This window comes from Somniosus microcephalus, chromosome 6 (genome assembly GCF_052327205.1).
Source record: "Somniosus microcephalus isolate GS21.2 chromosome 6, FLI_Smic_1.0, whole genome shotgun sequence".
Taxonomy (NCBI): domain Eukaryota; kingdom Metazoa; phylum Chordata; class Chondrichthyes; order Squaliformes; family Somniosidae; genus Somniosus; species Somniosus microcephalus.
This window is the reverse complement of record NC_140992.1, coordinates 48765872-48783223: the sequence shown is the minus strand read 5'-3', so window position 1 is coordinate 48783223 and position 17352 is coordinate 48765872. Positions and strand designations below refer to the sequence as shown.

The following is a 17352-nucleotide window of genomic DNA, read 5'->3' as shown; positions in this document are numbered from 1 at the left end:
GGCGCAAAAAGGAAGAAAATGAACAATCTCTAGAATATAACAAACTTAATCATGGGATTATGTACTACTATATGTTATTTTCTACTATCATAAAGGAAATTTAAATTAACCAACCAGAAAAACAGTACTTTTTTCCCCAACTGCAAAAAATGGTTCTGTGCAAGTTCTTTAATCACATTTCTGCTATAGTGTTTCCTAAGATGGGATTTAAACATGAAGCACAATGTCCCAAAGTAAGGAAATTAAATCAAAAGGTCAGCAATGTTTTAGCACATTAGTGGATCTTCCCCGGTCATTGCTCACCAAGTGCAACAACAGGGTGTTTTATAACAAAACAGGAACACAGTGTATTATTCTGCTATGGCAATTGTGTTTAAAAGCTGCCTGTCCTTTGTTGTAAGTGAAGATATACTGAGGTCAGTATTTAATTGCCGTTTGGTCAGAGAACTTTGAAGTTTGGAACAACAGTTTTAGGCTGCAGCTCAAAAGCACAGGTCAGAAACACCCAGCATTTTAAGGTCGTTTTGCAAATGTAACATCTTTAAGGATGACATACATTTTGAAACACATTATATACTAATGACTAGCCATTGCTCATTGCAAATCTCATGTTCTGCTATTTTATAACAATGCATTATTCTGCAGTGATGTCATAGACACACAGAATTTACAGCACAGAAACAGGCCACTTGGCCCAAGTGGTCTGTGCTGATGTGGCTAGATGTATACAGCACAGAAGGTTGTCTTTTTGCTCATGTCTGCACTTGCTCTTTCCTAGACTTAAAACTAATCCCACTACCCTGCTCTCTCCTCATAGCCGTGTATCTTCCTCTGCTTCAAATATTTATCCACTTTTGCCTTAAAAGATGCAACATTCTCCAACTCAACCATTGCACCAGAGCCTCGCATGCTCCAGCCATTCTTTATGTAACAAAATTTCTTGTAACCTCTCCCTTTACTTTGTGATCATTTTAAGTTAATGACTGCCCACCAGAGGATATAGTCTTTCCTTATATCAAAGTTCTTCATAGTTTTTAAAACCTCTTAAATCTCCTCCGCTCAATGGAAATAATCCCAGTATCTCAAGGAGCTCCTTAAACAATAGTTTCTGATCCCTGGCATCATTGTGATTCTATGTTGTACCCTCTTAATGGCTCTTTCTATAATGGGACACCCAGAACTGCACACATTGCTCTATAACTGGCCTAACCAACATTTTGCATGAATTAATCAATATTTCTTTATTCTTATACCATATGCCCCTATTTTTAAAACTCAAATTTCTAATGGCCTTTTCTACATCCACTTTCACAATTATGTATTTGAACCCCTTGATGCCCTTGTTCATCTATACCCTTACATCTACTACCTGCCTACTCATTCCATTAACCTGTCCATGCCTTTCTGAAGTCTGAGTCTTCATCGCTATTTTCAAATCTTCTACTTTTCCCTATACTCAAAGTCCAAATCTTCTATATATACACCAAGATCAAAAGTGGACCATCACTGATTCCTGGAGTACACCACTTTCAATTCCAAGCAACACCGTTTCCTGTTCATCAACTAACTCACTATCCATGTTAATAAATTCTCTCCTATACCATATGCCTAAATTTTCTAAGTCTTTTGTGAGACAGCATATCAAATGCCTTCTGAAAATCCATAAACGCTATACCCACTGCACTCCCTTTATCTATGCAATTCTTCAAAAAAAGTCACGATTTGCCTTTAACAAATCATGCTGTCTGTCCTTGATTAGTCCATGTATTTCTAAATGCTTACTGATTTTATCTCCAATTATGGATTCTAAGAGTGTGCTCACAATTGACAGACATAACTGTGCATGTCTGTCCCTTTAAAGCAACAGTGTCTAATTTTGGCTGAGTTGTCAGATGGTCAGATCACAGTTTAACTGTTGCTTGGTCATGGACCTTCATGAATCGTCAAGTGCTTCTCAATTTCAGCTTCAAGTTATAATCAGGCAGATTTTTAAAGATAGCTTTGCATCTGTAAAAGTTTGGCGTCATGCACACCAACATATGTGGTTAGGTCTTCAAATTGCCACCCAGGTGTAAAACTTAATTCCAATGGAAATGAAAATCAGAGTTTCTATAATGGGTAGCCAATCTGTAAAGTCAGTTTTACGCCTGGGTGACAAGTGGAAAATCTACCCCATAGTTTTTAATCTATTAAATGTTACTGATGGATTTCCTGCAACAATGCTTATGAAAGTTGGAGGATATGTTTTTTTGATTAGTTGATGGGATTAAAGATAACGTTGGTTAAAAAAAGGTAGAGCATTTACAGAAATGGAAATTAAATTAATTTTGAAAAAGATGAAACATTAAAAAGGCTTTTATATCACTGTAAAGGTTTAGGAATGAATGAGTTAATTTAATATGAAATATAGAAAACTGAGCTCGCACAAAAGGTTGTATCTGAAACATTAACCTCTACACCGTTGCTGATGGACCTGCTGTGTATCTCTAACATTTTTTTGATATAGGGGTGGGAGTTTCAGTTTGTGCTAGCATTTGAGGGGGGTATTCCTAGCTCTGGGAGCTATAGGGAAATCATCTCCAGGGTATGGAAGCAATGGACATAGGAATGGGAGTCAGTCACATGAGGTGACCAGTCAGCATCAGCAACCAGGTCAGTGTTTGACACAAAAAATCACGCAAAACTAGGATGTGCGGAACAAGTGGATGTACTTGCGACCACTGCAACCAGACAGCACATGGATGAGTTAACTGGCTCACAGCATTGAGAACAAGATAGCTGAATTCACTTACACTCAGATCTAAAAGTCAGTAAATCACTTTGATGCATTAATAATCTCATGGGTCATCATTACTAATACAAGATACATGTCTTCAGTCATACCTTGCCCTAAAAAATGTCTAACAATGCTATCATAGCTCTCATATGAAAGTAGTGCTTTGAAAATACACTGAAAGCTTCATACTCAAATTTCAAAATGATCAGGACAGTTAATGATATTACAACACATGTACTTGAAAGTGTCACAAGTTTGCAACACTCAAGTCATGGAAATAACTTACAAATGAATTGTTGTATCAAAAGATGAGATCTGGTAGTCACTATTACACAAAAAGTTACCTTATTTTCTCCAGATGGCATTTTCTCACAGACTTCTTTAAGTTTGTCATAATGTGGTCGAAGGAATTTAAGTGGTTTAGGGACAGATGTCATGGAGGTGGTGGAGGAACGAATCTGCCTCCGGAGTTCCTCTAGAGCAGCATGATAAAGTTGTATGTCCTGTTCCTAGAAAGAAGTTAAAATGCCCAGATTTAGGAGCCACGAAAGATGTAACAAATGTTGTTTTAAACTATTTACAGTTCTACTCAAGTTGACTTCAACCCCAGGTTACAAAATATACACAATGGCAAAGCATCAGAGAAAAGAAGTATCAAAAACATTTATAGTAGCCACAGTACCTAGAAACATTTTTGTTTAAAATTTTTATTTTTTAAGATAAAGGAATGCATTGGAGAAGGTTACTTGGTGAACAAAAGACTTTTTGCAAATTTCAGCAAAAAGAGTTTTTTTTGCACTCATCTGAAACATTAAACTAATTAATTAATACCTAATATCTGGGGTATCTCCACTTACATCTTTTACAAAAAATTGAAAATGGACACATAATTCACTATTAGAGAACCAACCTCACACAAAGGGGGAGAAAGAGAAAAACAGGACTTACACTCAGCCTTTCCACAAGCATCTCCAGCTCTTCCTGCAGCTGCTTATCTTCATCAGACTGAAAAAGTAATGAAAACAAAGACGGAAAGTTGGTATGCAAACATTTTGATGGCTGCAGGGCAACAGTTTACCTATTGACTATCCCATGCATTGGATTAATTGCAAAGAGAAAGCATTTTGTTGATAGATTACACAGGAAGATAGATTACACAGGATGAATTACAGAGAGACAGAGTGTGCTAGGCCAATGTAGCAGAGCCTGGTCTCCAAGCGCCTTGGATCCCCTTGCCATTGGACCAAGACCTTGCTCTGTCAAGCCCATGTGGTAGCTGGTGGGCAACAGCCACCCCACGTTAAAAGAATTCACACACAGGCATCTTCCACCCTTTAAAATGAAGTTCAGGACCTCGAACGTCAGGTCCATCATGGACAACCCCAACAGCAACACACTGCTATCATTGCCCGGGAGCTCAGATGTTTCGACAGACATCACCGCCCTAAGCGAGACCCGGCGGGCAGGGGAAGGCCAGCTCAATGAGCAAGGCGATGGGGACACCTTCTTCTGGAAAGGCACACCTGAAGAACGCCGCCTCCATGGGGTGGGCTTCGCCATAAAAAATGAGCTAGTTGAACGTCTGAGACTCCCCTTGTGGAATAAACGAGCGCCTCATGACTCTACAGCTCACACTAGCCCGGAACCAGTGCGCTATGGTCATCAGTGCATACGCCCCTGGAAGCCACAGATGAGACCAAAGAGGAATTCTACTCCAGCCTCGAACAATCCCCGTCCCGAGTCCCAACGGGTGACAAGCTGATCCTCCTTGGCGACTTTAATGCCAGAGTTGGAAAGGACACAGACCTCTGGGGAGATGTGATCGGCAAAGAGGGGGTCGGGAAAGGCAACTCCAACGGTACCCTCCTCCTGATGAAATGCATAGAACATGGCTTTATCATAACCAACACCTTGTTCCGTCAGAGAGACAAGTACAAGGCTTCAAGGCAACACCCTCACTCCAAGCACTGGCATCTGCTGGACTACATCATCGTCCGAGCGAGGGATCACAAAAACGTCCGCATCACCCGCGCCATGACAGGAGCTGACGACTGCTGGACAGACCACCGCCTAATCCGCTCGGTCATCTCCATCAACATAGCCCCAAAACAGCGGCGGCAACAGAAGCAATGCCGCAGGAAAATCAACGCTGGAGCACTCAAAGACCCTGCTAAGAAAGCCCTATTCAGCCTGCGCCTCACAACCAACCTGACGACTCCCAGTGATTCAGAGACAGAGTGTCCACAGCGCCTGGTCTGCACTCAAGGCCTCCATAATCAGCACCTGTGAAGAGACACTCGGTCACTCGACCAGGAAACACCAAGACTGGTTCGACGAGAATGACCAGAAGATCCAGGAGCTAATAAGCCGCAAGCGCAAGGCATCCCTGATTTGGAAACAGCAACAGAACTCGAGAGCAAGAAAGCAGCTCTACAGACGCCTGAAGGCCGAGGTCCAACCAAAAATCTCGACCTAAAGAACAGATGGTGGGTGGAGAAAGCACAGGAGATCCAGCAGCTAGCTGACAACCACGACGTGCGTGGATTCTTTAGCGCATTCAAGAGCACCTACGGCCCAAGCACCCATGGTCCTACCCCACTGCGGGCCAAGAACGGAGAGGTACTCAAAGACAGAGAGGCAGTCAGTGCCCGCTGGAAGGAGCACTTCGAAGATCTCCTTAACCGAGACTTTGTCTTCGATACAAGTGTCCTCAACTCCATCTCGCAGCATGTTACCCGCCACCACCTCCGCACAACCCCAGCCCGGCACGAGGTTGAAAAGGTCATCCGACAACTGAAGAACAAGGCGGCCTCAGGAGCAGATAGAATCCCCGAGGTGCTAAAACATGGCGGAGAAGCACTATTGGCACAAATACATGAACTCATTTCTCTTATTTGGAAGGAGGAGAGCATGCCAGAGGATCTCAGAGATGCCGTAATTGTGACCATCTTCAAGAAAGGTGACAAGTCCGATTGCGGTAATTACAGAGGAGTCTCCCTGCTGTCTGCCACAGGGAAAGTCATCGCAAGAATCCTCCTCAGTGGCTGAAGAGCTCCTCCCAGAGTCGCAATCCGGAAGGGGCACAATGGACATGATCTTCAACCACACGTCAACTACAAGAGAAATGCAGGGAACAGCACCAACCGCTGTACATGGCCTTCTTTGACCTCACACAGGCCTTCGACACCGTCAACCGCGAGGGATTATGGAGTGTCCTGCTCAAATTCGGCTGCCCTCAAAAGTTTGTCACCATCCTCCGCCTGTTTCACGACGACATGCAAGCCATGATCCTGACCAACGGATCCATCACAGACCCAATTCACGTACGGACCGGGGTCAAGCAAGGCTGTGTCATCGCACCAATGCTCTTCTCGATCTTCCGGGCTGCAATGCTCCATCTCACCCTCAAGTAAGCTCCCCGTTGGAGTGGAGCTAATCCACAGAACAAACGGGAAATTGTTCAACCTCCACCGCCTCCAGTCCAGATCCAAGGTCGTCCCATCCTCTGTCATCGAATTACAGTATGCAGATGCCGCTTGCATCTGCACACACTGAGGTCGAACTCCAAACCATCGTCAACACCTTCACCGAAGCGTATGAGCGCATAGGCCTTACACTAAACATCCGTAAGACAAAAGTCCTCTACCAACATGCCCCCACCACATAGTACTGCTCCCCAATTATCAAAATCCATGACGAGACCTTGTACAACATGGACCACTTTCCATACCTCGGGAGCCTACAGTCAACAAGGGCAGACGTCGATGACGAAGTCCAACACCGCCTTCAGGTGTGCCAGTGCAGCCTTCTGTCACCTGAGGAAGAGTGTGTTTGAAGACAAGGACCTCAAACCCAGCACCAAGCTCATGGTCTGCAGAACAGTAGTGATACCCACCCTCCTGTGTCCTTCAGAGACATGGACCATGTACAGCAGGCACCTCAAAAGCACTGGAGAGGTACCACCAACGCTGCCTCCGCAAGATCCTGCAAATCCATTAGCAGGATAGGCGCACCGTCAGTGTTCTTGCTCAGGCCAACATCCCCAGCATCGAAGCTGACCACGCTCGATCAGCTCCGATGGACGGGCCACATCGTTCGCATGCCCGATACGAGACTCCCAAAACAAGTGCTCTATTCGGAGCTCCAACACGGCAAGAGCGCCCCAGGTGGGCAGAGGAAACGCTTCAAGGACACCCCCAAAGCCTCCTTGAAAAAGTGTAGTATCCCCACCGACACCTGGGAATCGCTGGCCCAAGACCGCACAAAGTGGAGGAGAAGCATCCAGGAAGGCGCCGAACATCTCGAGTCTCTTCGCCGGGAGCAAGTGGAAGCCAAGCACAAACAGCGGAAGGCGCGCACGTCAACCCAAGCACCCCACCCACCCGTCCCGCATTGGACACATCAGTCACCTCAGAACTCATTTTTAGTGTGGAAGCAAGTCATCCTCGGTTCCGAGGGACTGCCTAAGAGAAGAAAAACATATTGCTTCAAAAGCCCCAAGACCTTCCCCTTTGATGCTACTTTAACCTCTCTCCCCTTTGCCTTTCTGCTCCGGCTTGGTTTCCACCCAGACATCTCTCTGCTCAAGAAGCACTACAGAAATGCAAGGTATTACTTACTTCGACAGCTGTTACTATTAGAACTTGCAGACAAGATTTCACTATTAAAGCATTCTTTCACTTCTCTGGTCCATTACAAATATTAAAATCTGTAGGTAGGTCACCAAATTCTATACAATACCTGTTATGCCTGTAGGTGGCACTGTAATGGGGTTTTTCAATGTAAAATGTAACAACGTTACAAGCTTTCAAAATAGCAGCAAATATATAATGATCATTCGAATCTGCCTTGGCTTCCAGACACTGGCTCTACACCAATGCGATCAGTGGATCACAAAGCCTATTTATTTTGTTCTTCTCTGAATTTGCAAGTATTAACTGAAAACGGAGTAAAAATGGCTTTCTCAGGAACGATCCTGGTTGTAGATTTAGGCATACGTTCTTGAATCATGTCTGGTGCACGTGTAGTGACTTATCAAACAAGGTTAATTGCAAAAACAACAACAGAAAATGCTGGAAACACGCAGGTCAGGCAGCATCCATGGAGAGAGAACAGAGTTAACGTTTCAGGTCTGAAGGTTAATTGCAGCCCAAGTTCCTGCTGAAAAAGTGAAGCGGAGAACTGAAACCCAAGATTATCCCCCTTCCCCCAACATATTTGGGTGTTTTTCAGCACCAAAGAAAAATAATGTATAACCCCCCTTCCCCCCCCGCTGGTCTTTAAAGGAAGATGAGCATCCTGCCATTAGAAATACAACTGTACCAGACAGACAGAAGATAAGCATGCCTTTGCCTCCCCAAATGATTTTTCAGCTTTCCTCCCCATTGCCGGCCCAATTATCCTGCAGCCCTCTAACCCTGCTTGCCCCGAATAGTGCTCTTAGTCTTGACTCTCCAGGTGCAATGCCAAGAGAGATCAGCAATTCTTCTATTTAAATTATTTCAATCCTCAGATGTGTGTTTAAATTTGCCATGGGAATTGGATGGTTTAGCAGGTTGGCACACTGTTGCTTCATACTCAAGACTTTGATTTAAATCTACCCAAGCCAATAGGGCCGAATGACTCCATTCTCTCCTGTTGTAAAGTACTTCGCATGAAGTAAGTTTGGACATTTTCAATGTGGCTAATTGGCATATTGTGGCCACAATATTAAGTCGCTATTTGTATTCAATGACCGCATTCACATCCAGAGATACTAATGGCTAGTGTGTCTATTGAAAGAAAATTACACTGGTAATACCCTTCTTAAGTTGGGTTCAAGCACAATGATTGGGCAGAGTTCACTGAAGAGCTTCTGATCTCAGATATGCCATCAGGGTAGGTGCTGAATGCAAGTCAACTGCTTTGTCATAGAGAGAAAATATAAAAAAAACTGGCAAATGGAATCTAAAGTTGGCAGTTTCCTTCTGACTGCTATTTTAAGATGAGTCACAAATTTATCGTTAACATTTCCCTTATTCCATTAGGATTAGATCCAGAATCACGTGCACGTCAATTTTGCTTCAAAATAAAATATCAGAATAGGAGCACTGCTCATGAAAATTACATAGCAAAAGCATCAAGGTTTAATACATTTCCAAAAATAGAGACAATGTCTGCTTTGTTCAATTGTGAATGTTCCAAAACAGTCAGATCGAGGGGGTCATAAAATTAACTGAATACTTGGCCAGATGGGATTCACCCAAGAGTTCTTATGGAACTCAAGCACTTGCTAACAGGACCACTAGCAGAAATATTTAGAGATTTGTTTAAAAAGGTATGATATCATAGAATGGCAATGTAGTGCCCTTCTTTTTTAAAAATTGATCTGGAGGATCCAGGTAACTGTAGATCATTTACTATTATTAGTACCAGGGACTATTCTAGACACATTATCAAGGATAAAGTAGCACAGCACAGAGATATAAAGACTAACTGACAAGAGAGTCAGCATGGATTTACAAAAAGAAAGTCATGCCATTGCAAATGAATAGAATTTTTCATAGTTATATAAATAAGAGAATGTAGATGTGACAGTTGAATTTTAGTAATGCTTTTGATAAGGTACCTTATAGAAAATGAACAGGCATAGTATTCCCAGCAGCGTGTTGAGACAGATCGAACAGTGACTAGAGGATGGGGGCCAGGGGGTCTGTGTGAATGCAGAGCATTCAAGATGGAGGAGTGCAAAAAAAGTGCATTTCCACAAGGCTCATTGGTGGGACCAGTAATTTTCTACAATATCAAATATTTGGAAGAGTACACCAATAACTTAATTTCACAATTTTCAGATGATACCAAAATAGCAGGACTAGTTAACATGGTGCAGAATGAGGACAAGCTACAGAAGAACTTGGACTGTTTGGGATGGTGGACAAAACAATCAAAATTAACAGATTTAATCTAATGTAGGTAAGTATAAAGTCATGCATTTAAGGAGATGGATTATAAGGTTAATGGAAAAGTACTGACCAAGATGGACCAGGAAAGCGATCTGGGAATCATAATATAGATCCTTCAAGACATCAAGACATTAGCTGGCTGCTGTCAAAAAGGCTAAGGAGATATTAAGTTGCATAGAGAGAGGAGTGGACTGTAGATCAAGGAAGCAATGTTGCCATTATATACAGCATTGTTCAGGCCCTACGAGTACTGTGCGCAGTTCTGGAAACCATACAACAACTTGCATTTATATAGCGCCTTTAACATAGTAAAACGTCCCAAGGCGCTTCAGGAGTATTATAAGAAAGAATTTGACACCGAGCCAAATAAGGAGAAATTAGGGCAGATGAACAAAAGCGTGGTCAAAGAGGTAGGTTTTAAAGGAGGGTCTTAAAGGAGGAAAGAGAGGTAGCGAGGCAGAGAATTCCAGAGCTTAGGGCCTAAGCAACAGAAGGCATGGCCAACAATGGTTGAGCGATTATAATCGGGGATGCTCAAGAGGGCAGAATTAGAGGAGCGCAGATATCTCGGGGGGTTTGGGGGGGGGGGGGGGGGGGCAGTTGTGGGGTTGAAGGAGATTACAGAGATAGGGAGCGGCGAGGCCATGGAGGGATTTGAAAACAAGGATGAGAATTTTGAAATCGGGGCGTTGCTTAACCGGAAGCCAATGTAGGTCAGCGAGCACAGGGGTGATGGGGGAAACAGGACTTGGTGCGAGTTAGGACACGGGCAGCTGTGTTTTGGATGACCTCAAGTTTACATAGGGTAGAATGTGGGAGGCCAGCCAGGAGTGCATTGGAATAGTCAAGTCTAGAGGTAACAAAGGCATGGATGAGGGGGTTCAGCAGCGGATAAGCTGAGGCAAGGGCGGAGGCGGGCGATGTTACGGAGGTGGAAATAGGCGCTCTTAGTTATGCTGCGGATGTGTGGTCGGAAGCTCATTTCAGGGTCAAATATGACACCAATGTTGCAAACAGTGTGGTTCAGCCTCAGACAGATGCTAGGGAGAGAAATGGAGTCAGTGGCCAGGGAACGGAGTTTATGGCAATGACCGAAAACAATGGCTTCAGTCTTCCCAATATTTAATTGGAGAAAATTTCTGTTCATCCAGAACTGGATGTCAGACAAGCAGTCTGACAATTTAGAGACTGTGCACGGGTTGAGAGAAGTGGTGGTGAGGTAGAGCTGGGTGTCATCAGCATACATGTGGAAACTGACATGGATGATGTCACCAAGGGGCAACATGTAGATGAGAAATAGAAGGGGGCCAAGGATAGATCCTTGGGGGGACACCAGAGGTAACGATGCGGGAGTGGGAAGAGAAGCCGTTGCAGGTGATTCGCAGGCTACGATTAAATAGATAAGAATGGAACCAGGTCCGTGCAGTCCCACCCAGCTGGACGACGGTGGAAAGGTGTCGGAAAGGGATGGAGTGGTCAACTGTGTCAAAGGCTGCAGACAAGTCAAGGAGGATGAGGAGGGATAGTTTACCTTTGTCACAAAGGGATTTTTTTTTTTTTTTTAATTCGTTTTATGGGATGTGGGTGTTGTTGGGTAGGTCAGCATTTAATGCCCATCTCTAATTGCCCTCGAGAAGGTGGTGGTGAGTCACCTTCTTGAACCGCTGCAATCCGTGTAGTGAAGGTACTCCCACAGTGCTGTTAGGTAGGCAGTTCCAGGATTTTGACCCAGCAACGATGAAGGATCAGCAATATATTTCTAAGTAAGGATGGTGTGCGACGCGGAGGGGAACTTGGATGTGGTGGTGTTCCCATGTGCCTGCTGCCCTTGTCCTTCTAGGTGGAAGAGGTCGCGGGTTTGGGAGGTGCTGCCGAAGAAGCCTTGGCGAGTTGCTGCAGTGCATCTTGTAGATGGTACACACTGCAGCCACGGTACGTCGGTGGTGGAGGGAGTGATTGTTTAAGGTGGTGGATGGGGTGCCAATCAAGCGGGTTGCTTTGTCCTGGATGGTGTTGAGCTTCTCGGGTGTCGTTGGAACTGCACTCGTCCAGGCAAGTGGAGTGTATTCCATCACACTCCTTACTTGTGCCTTGTAGATGGTGGAAAGGCTTTGGGGAGTCGGGGGGGGGGGGGCGCGAGACACTCGCCGCAGAATACCCAGCCTCTGACCTGCTCTTGTTGCCACAGTATTTATGTGGCTGGTCCAGTTAAGTTTCTGGTCAATGGTGACCCAAAGGATGTTGATGGGGGATTCGGCGATAGTAATGCTGTTGAATGTCATGCGGAGGTGGTTAGACTCTCGCTTGTTGGAGATAGTCATTGCCTGGCACTCCTGTGGCACGAATGTTACCTGCCAATTATCAGCCCAAGCCTGAACGTCGTCCAGGTCTTGTTGCATGCGGGCATGGACTGCTTCATTATCTAAGGAGTTGCGAATGGCGTGGGACACTGTGCAGTCATCAGCGAACATTCCCATTTCTGACCTTATGTTGGAGGGAAGGTAATTGATGAAGCAGCTGAAGATGGTTGGGCCTAGGACACTGCCCTGAGGAACTCCTGCAGCGATGATTGACCTTCAACCACCACAACCATCTTCCTTTGTGCTAGGTATGACTCCAGCCAGTGGAGTGTTTCTTCCCCCAACCCCCCCCACCCCGATTCCCATTGACTTTAGTTTTACTAGGGCTCCTTGATACCACACTCGGTCAAATGCTGCCTTGATGTCAAGGGCAGTCACTCTCAGCTCTCGAATTCAGCTCCTTTGTCCATGTTTGGACTAAGGCTGTAATGAGGTTGGGAGCAGAGTGGTCTTGGCGGAACCCAAACTGGGCCTCAGTGAGCAGGTTATTGGTGAGTAAGTGCCACTTGATAGCACTGTTGATGACACCTTCCATCACTTTGCTGATGATTGAGAATAGACTGATAGGGCAGTAATTGGCTGGGTTGGATTTGTCTTGCTTTTTGTGGACAGGACATACCTGCGCAGTTTTCCACATTGTCAGATAGATGCCAGTGTTGTAGCTGTACTGGAACAGCTGGGCTTGAGGCGCGGCTAGCTCTGCAGCACAAGTCTTCAGCACTACAGCCGGGATGTTGTCGGGGCCCATAGCCTTTGCACTCAACCGTTTCTTGATATCACGTGGAGTGAATCAAATTGGTTGAAGACTGACTTCTGTGATGGTGGGGACCTAAGGAGGAGGCCGAGATGGATCATCCACTTGGCACTTCTGGCTGAAGATGGTTGCAAACGCTTCAGCCTTGTCTTTTGCACTCACGTGCTGTGCTCCACCATCATTGAGGATGGGGATACTCATGGAACCTCCTCCTCCCGTTAGTTCTTTAATGGTCCATCACCATTCATGACTGGATGTGGCAGGACTGAAGTGCTTTGATCTGATCGCTTAGCCTCATCTATAGCATGCTGCTTCCACTTTTTAGCATGCATGTAGTCCTGTGTTGCAGCTTCCCCAGGTTGGCACTGCATTTTTAGGTACGCCTGGTGCTGCTCCTGGCATGCCCTTCTACAGTCGTTGTTGAACCAGGGTTAGTCCCCTGGCTTGATGGTAATGGTAGCGTGCCGGACCATGAGGTTACAGATTGTGGTGGAATACAATTCTGCTGCTGCTGATGGCCCACAACGCATCATGGATGCCCAGTTTTGAGCTGCTAGATCTGTTCTGAATCAATCCCACTTAGCACACAACACGATGGTGTCCTCAGTGTGAAGATGGGACTTCGTCTCCACAATGACTGTGAGGTGGTCACTGCACCAAGACTGTCATGGACAGATGCATCTGCGTCAGGTAGATTGGCGAGGACAAGTGGTGCTACCGAGCCACTCTTGGTGGTGGACATTGAAGTCCCCCACCCAGAGTACATTCTGTGCCCTTGCTACTCTCAGTGCTTCTTCCAAGTGGTGTTCAACATGGAAGAGTACTGATTCATCAGCTGAGGGAGGGCAGTAGGGGGTAATCAGCAGGAGGTTTCCTTGCCCATGCTTGACCTGAAGCCATGAGACTTCATGGGGTCCGGAGTCAATGTTGAGGACTTCCAGGGCACTCCTTCCAGACTGTATACCACTGTGCCGCCACCGCTGGTGGGTCTGTCCTGCCAGTGGGTCAGGACATACCCAAGGATGGTGATAGAGGCGTTTGGAACATTGGCTGAAACATATGATTCTGTGAGTATGACTATGTCATGCTGTTGCTTGACTGTTCTGTGGGCCAGCTCTCCCAATTTTGGCACAAGTCCCCAGATGTTGGTGAGGAGGACTTTGCAGGGTCGACTGGGTTGGGTGTGCCGTTGCCATTTCTGTAGCCGAGGTCAATGGTGGGTGGTCCACCCGGTTTCATTCATTTTATTGTTTTTCGTAGCAGTTTGTTACAGCCGAGTGGCTTGCTAGGCCATTTCAGAGGGCAGTTAAGAGTCAACCACATTGCTGTGGGTCTGGAGTCACACATAGGCCAGACTGGGTAAGGACGGCAGATTTCCTTCCCTAAAGGACATTAGTGAACCAGATGGGTTTTTACGACAATCTGATAGTTTCATGGTACTTGTAATTATTCCAGATTTATTTAATTGAATTTAAATTCCCCAGCTGCCACGGTGGGATTTGAACTCTCCTCTCTGGATCATAAGTCCAGGCCTCTGGATTACAAGCCCAGTGACATTACCACTACGCTACCGGTCGAGTCATTTGTGACTTTGATGAGAACCGTTTCGGTACTGTGGCAAGGGCAGAAACCTGATTGGAGGGATTCAAACATGGAATTGCGGGAAAGATAGGCAAGGATTTAGGAGGCGACAACACGTTCAAGGACTGAATGGTGCAGCTGAACTAGATAAGATATAGTGAAGAGCTACTAAGATGATAAGGGGGCAAGAGTATAAAACATTGATATACTCAAAAAAAGGATTATCCATAGACGTTTACAGCACAGAAGGCCACCATTTAGCCCACACGGTTTGTGCTGGCTCTTTGCTAAAGCAATCCAAAGATAACTCCATTCTCCTTACCCCTGCACCGTCCTCTGCTTCAAATATTTATCCAATTTTCCCTGAATAGATGCAATGGTATCTGCCTCAATCACTCATCGCACCAAAGCTTTCCATGCTCCTAACAACCCTTTGCCTAAATAAATTTATCCTAGTCTCTACCCCCATTGACAATTTTAAATAGCTGATCCCCTTATCACTGACTCAACAAGATGGAATAGTCTTTCTCTGTTCACTATCAGCACTCTGTGCCCCTATTTATAGAACACTATACATTCTATTGGCTCTTTATGACTTTACATGTACTCATGCTTCTGGGAGTTTTTTTTTGAGCCCCTAAGTTTCCTTGTTCATCCACATCCTTCAGTGTCTCCTTACACGGAGTCTATACACCATTCCTTGATTTTCCCTCCCAAAATGTATTACCTGACATTTAACCACATCAAATCTTTCCACTCCACTAATCTGCCCATGCCTTCCTGGAGTCTTTTACAATCTGCCTTGCTGCCTACTAGTGTGTCGTCAGCAAATTTTGCTCCCAATGCCCAAGTTCAAATCTTTGAGAACAAAACTGAACCCAGCACCGACTCCTGGGTACATACCAACCCTTCTCCAATCTGGGAAACACCCATTCATCCTAACTTTTCATTTCCCTTCAGCTAATCTATCCATGTGGCTATGTTTCCTCTTGTACCATATACCCGAATTTAACAAACCTTGAGGCACCTTATTAAATGCCTAGAGTCATAGAGTTATACAGCACAGAAAGAGGCCCTTCGGCCCATCGCGTCTGCGCCGTCCATCAAGCCCTGTCCAATCTAATCCCATTTTCCAGCATTTGGTCCATAGCCTTGTATGCAATGGCATTTCAAGTGCTCATCCAAATGCTTCTTGAATGTTGTGAGGGTTCCTGCCTCTACCACCCTTTCAGGCAGTGAGTTCCAGACTCCAACCACCCTCTGGGTGAAAAAGTTCCTCCTCAAATCCCCTCTAAACCTCCTGCCCCTTACCTTGAATCTATGCCCCCTTGTTATTGACCCCCCCCTACTAAGGGGAAAAGTTCCTCTTTGTCTACCCTATCTATGCCCCTCATCAATTTGTACACCTCAATCAGGTCCCCCCTCAGCCTTCTTTGCTCCAAGGAAAACAACCCCAGCCCGTTTAGTCTTTCTTCATAGCCGAGGCGCTCCATCCCAGGTAACATCCTGGCGAATCTGCTCTGCACCCTCTCCAAAGCAATCACATCCTTCCTTTAGTGAGGCGACCAGAACTGCACACAGTACTCCAGCTGTGGCCTTACCAGCGTTTTGTACAGCTCCATCAGAACCTCCCTGCTCTTATATTCTATGCCTCGGCTAATGAAGGCAAGTATCCCATATGCCTTTTTAACCACCTTATCTACCTGTTCCGCTGCCTTCAGGGATCTATGTACATGTACACCAAGGTCCCTCTGACCCTCTGTACTTCCTAGGGTCCTACCACTCATTGTGTATTCCCTTGCCTTATTTGTCCGTCCAAAATGCATCACCTCGCACTTTTCAGGGTTAAATTCCATTTGCCACTTTTCCGCCCATCTGACCAACCTGTTTATATCGTCCTGTAGCCTGAGGCTTTCCTCCTCGCAATTTACCACCCCACCAATTTTCGTGTCATCTGCGAACTTACTGATCATACCTTTTACATTCTCATCCAAATCATTTATGTAGATCACAAACAGCAATGGACCCAGCACCGATCCCTGAGGTACCCCACTGGACACAGGCTTCCAGTCACAAAAGCAACCTTCGACCATCACCCTCTGCCTCCTGCCACTCAGCCAGTTTAGGATCCAACGTGCCAAGGCACCCTGGATCCCATGGGCTCTTACCTTCTTGACCAGTCTCCTATGCGGGACTTTGTCAAAAGCCTTACTGAAGTCCATGTATACCACATCCACAGCATTTCCCTCATCCACACACCTAGTCACCCCCTCGAAAAATTCAATCAGATTGGTCAGACATGATTTACCCTTGATAGTTCATATACATTACATCTACTGCAGTCCCTTTATCTAGCCAATTATAATTTCAAAAAAAGTGACATTTTTCAAACCCATTGTACTACATTTCAGTTCTGGCTGTCCTTGATTAATTCATCATTTTTCCCTTTCTTAAAGACATTACGACATTACACTGGCTGCTCTCCAGTCCAATAGCACAACTTGCATTTTGAAGCCATCTCCTCTCCGACTTCTGTCAACAGCCTACATGCACACAAATCAGGCTAGTGATTTATTCACCTCGAGTTACATGAATTTTCTTTTAGAAACCAAATTGGTTTCTACAATTATCTCCAACAATTGTTCCATAGCCTTCTCTAGTGCATCTAGATTTCCACCACCACCACCATCATTTGTAAATAACACAAAATATACCTTCATCTAACACAATTAGACTCACCCTTCATCCCTGAGCAGTGCTACCCTCTCTAACTATACTTTTAAATATTTATAATATCCCTATTTCTTTTTATATTATCTGCTAGATTTTTTCAGATTCCTTTTAGCCCTTCTAATCTCCTGACTATACTATCTATATTCTTACTGCTGGTTTAGCCATTCATCCCCAGATCTGGCTGGACTTCAAGCACCATCGTGCTCA

At 45.1% G+C, this 17352-nt stretch overlaps 1 protein-coding gene across 1 annotated transcript in view; it reads right to left on the bottom strand.

The window, feature by feature from the left end:
- psmd2 (proteasome 26S subunit ubiquitin receptor, non-ATPase 2) overlaps positions 1 to 17352 on the bottom strand; it is an 81979-nt gene that overhangs the window by 54596 nt on the left and 10031 nt on the right. Inside the window, exons 2-3 of the mRNA XM_085990159.1 lie at positions 3725 to 3781; positions 3121 to 3285 (exon numbers count right to left, since the gene is read on the bottom strand). Coding sequence (XP_085846285.1) covers positions 3121 to 3285; positions 3725 to 3781 — 222 coding nt within the window. The remainder of the gene's footprint in view (positions 1 to 3120; positions 3286 to 3724; positions 3782 to 17352) is intronic.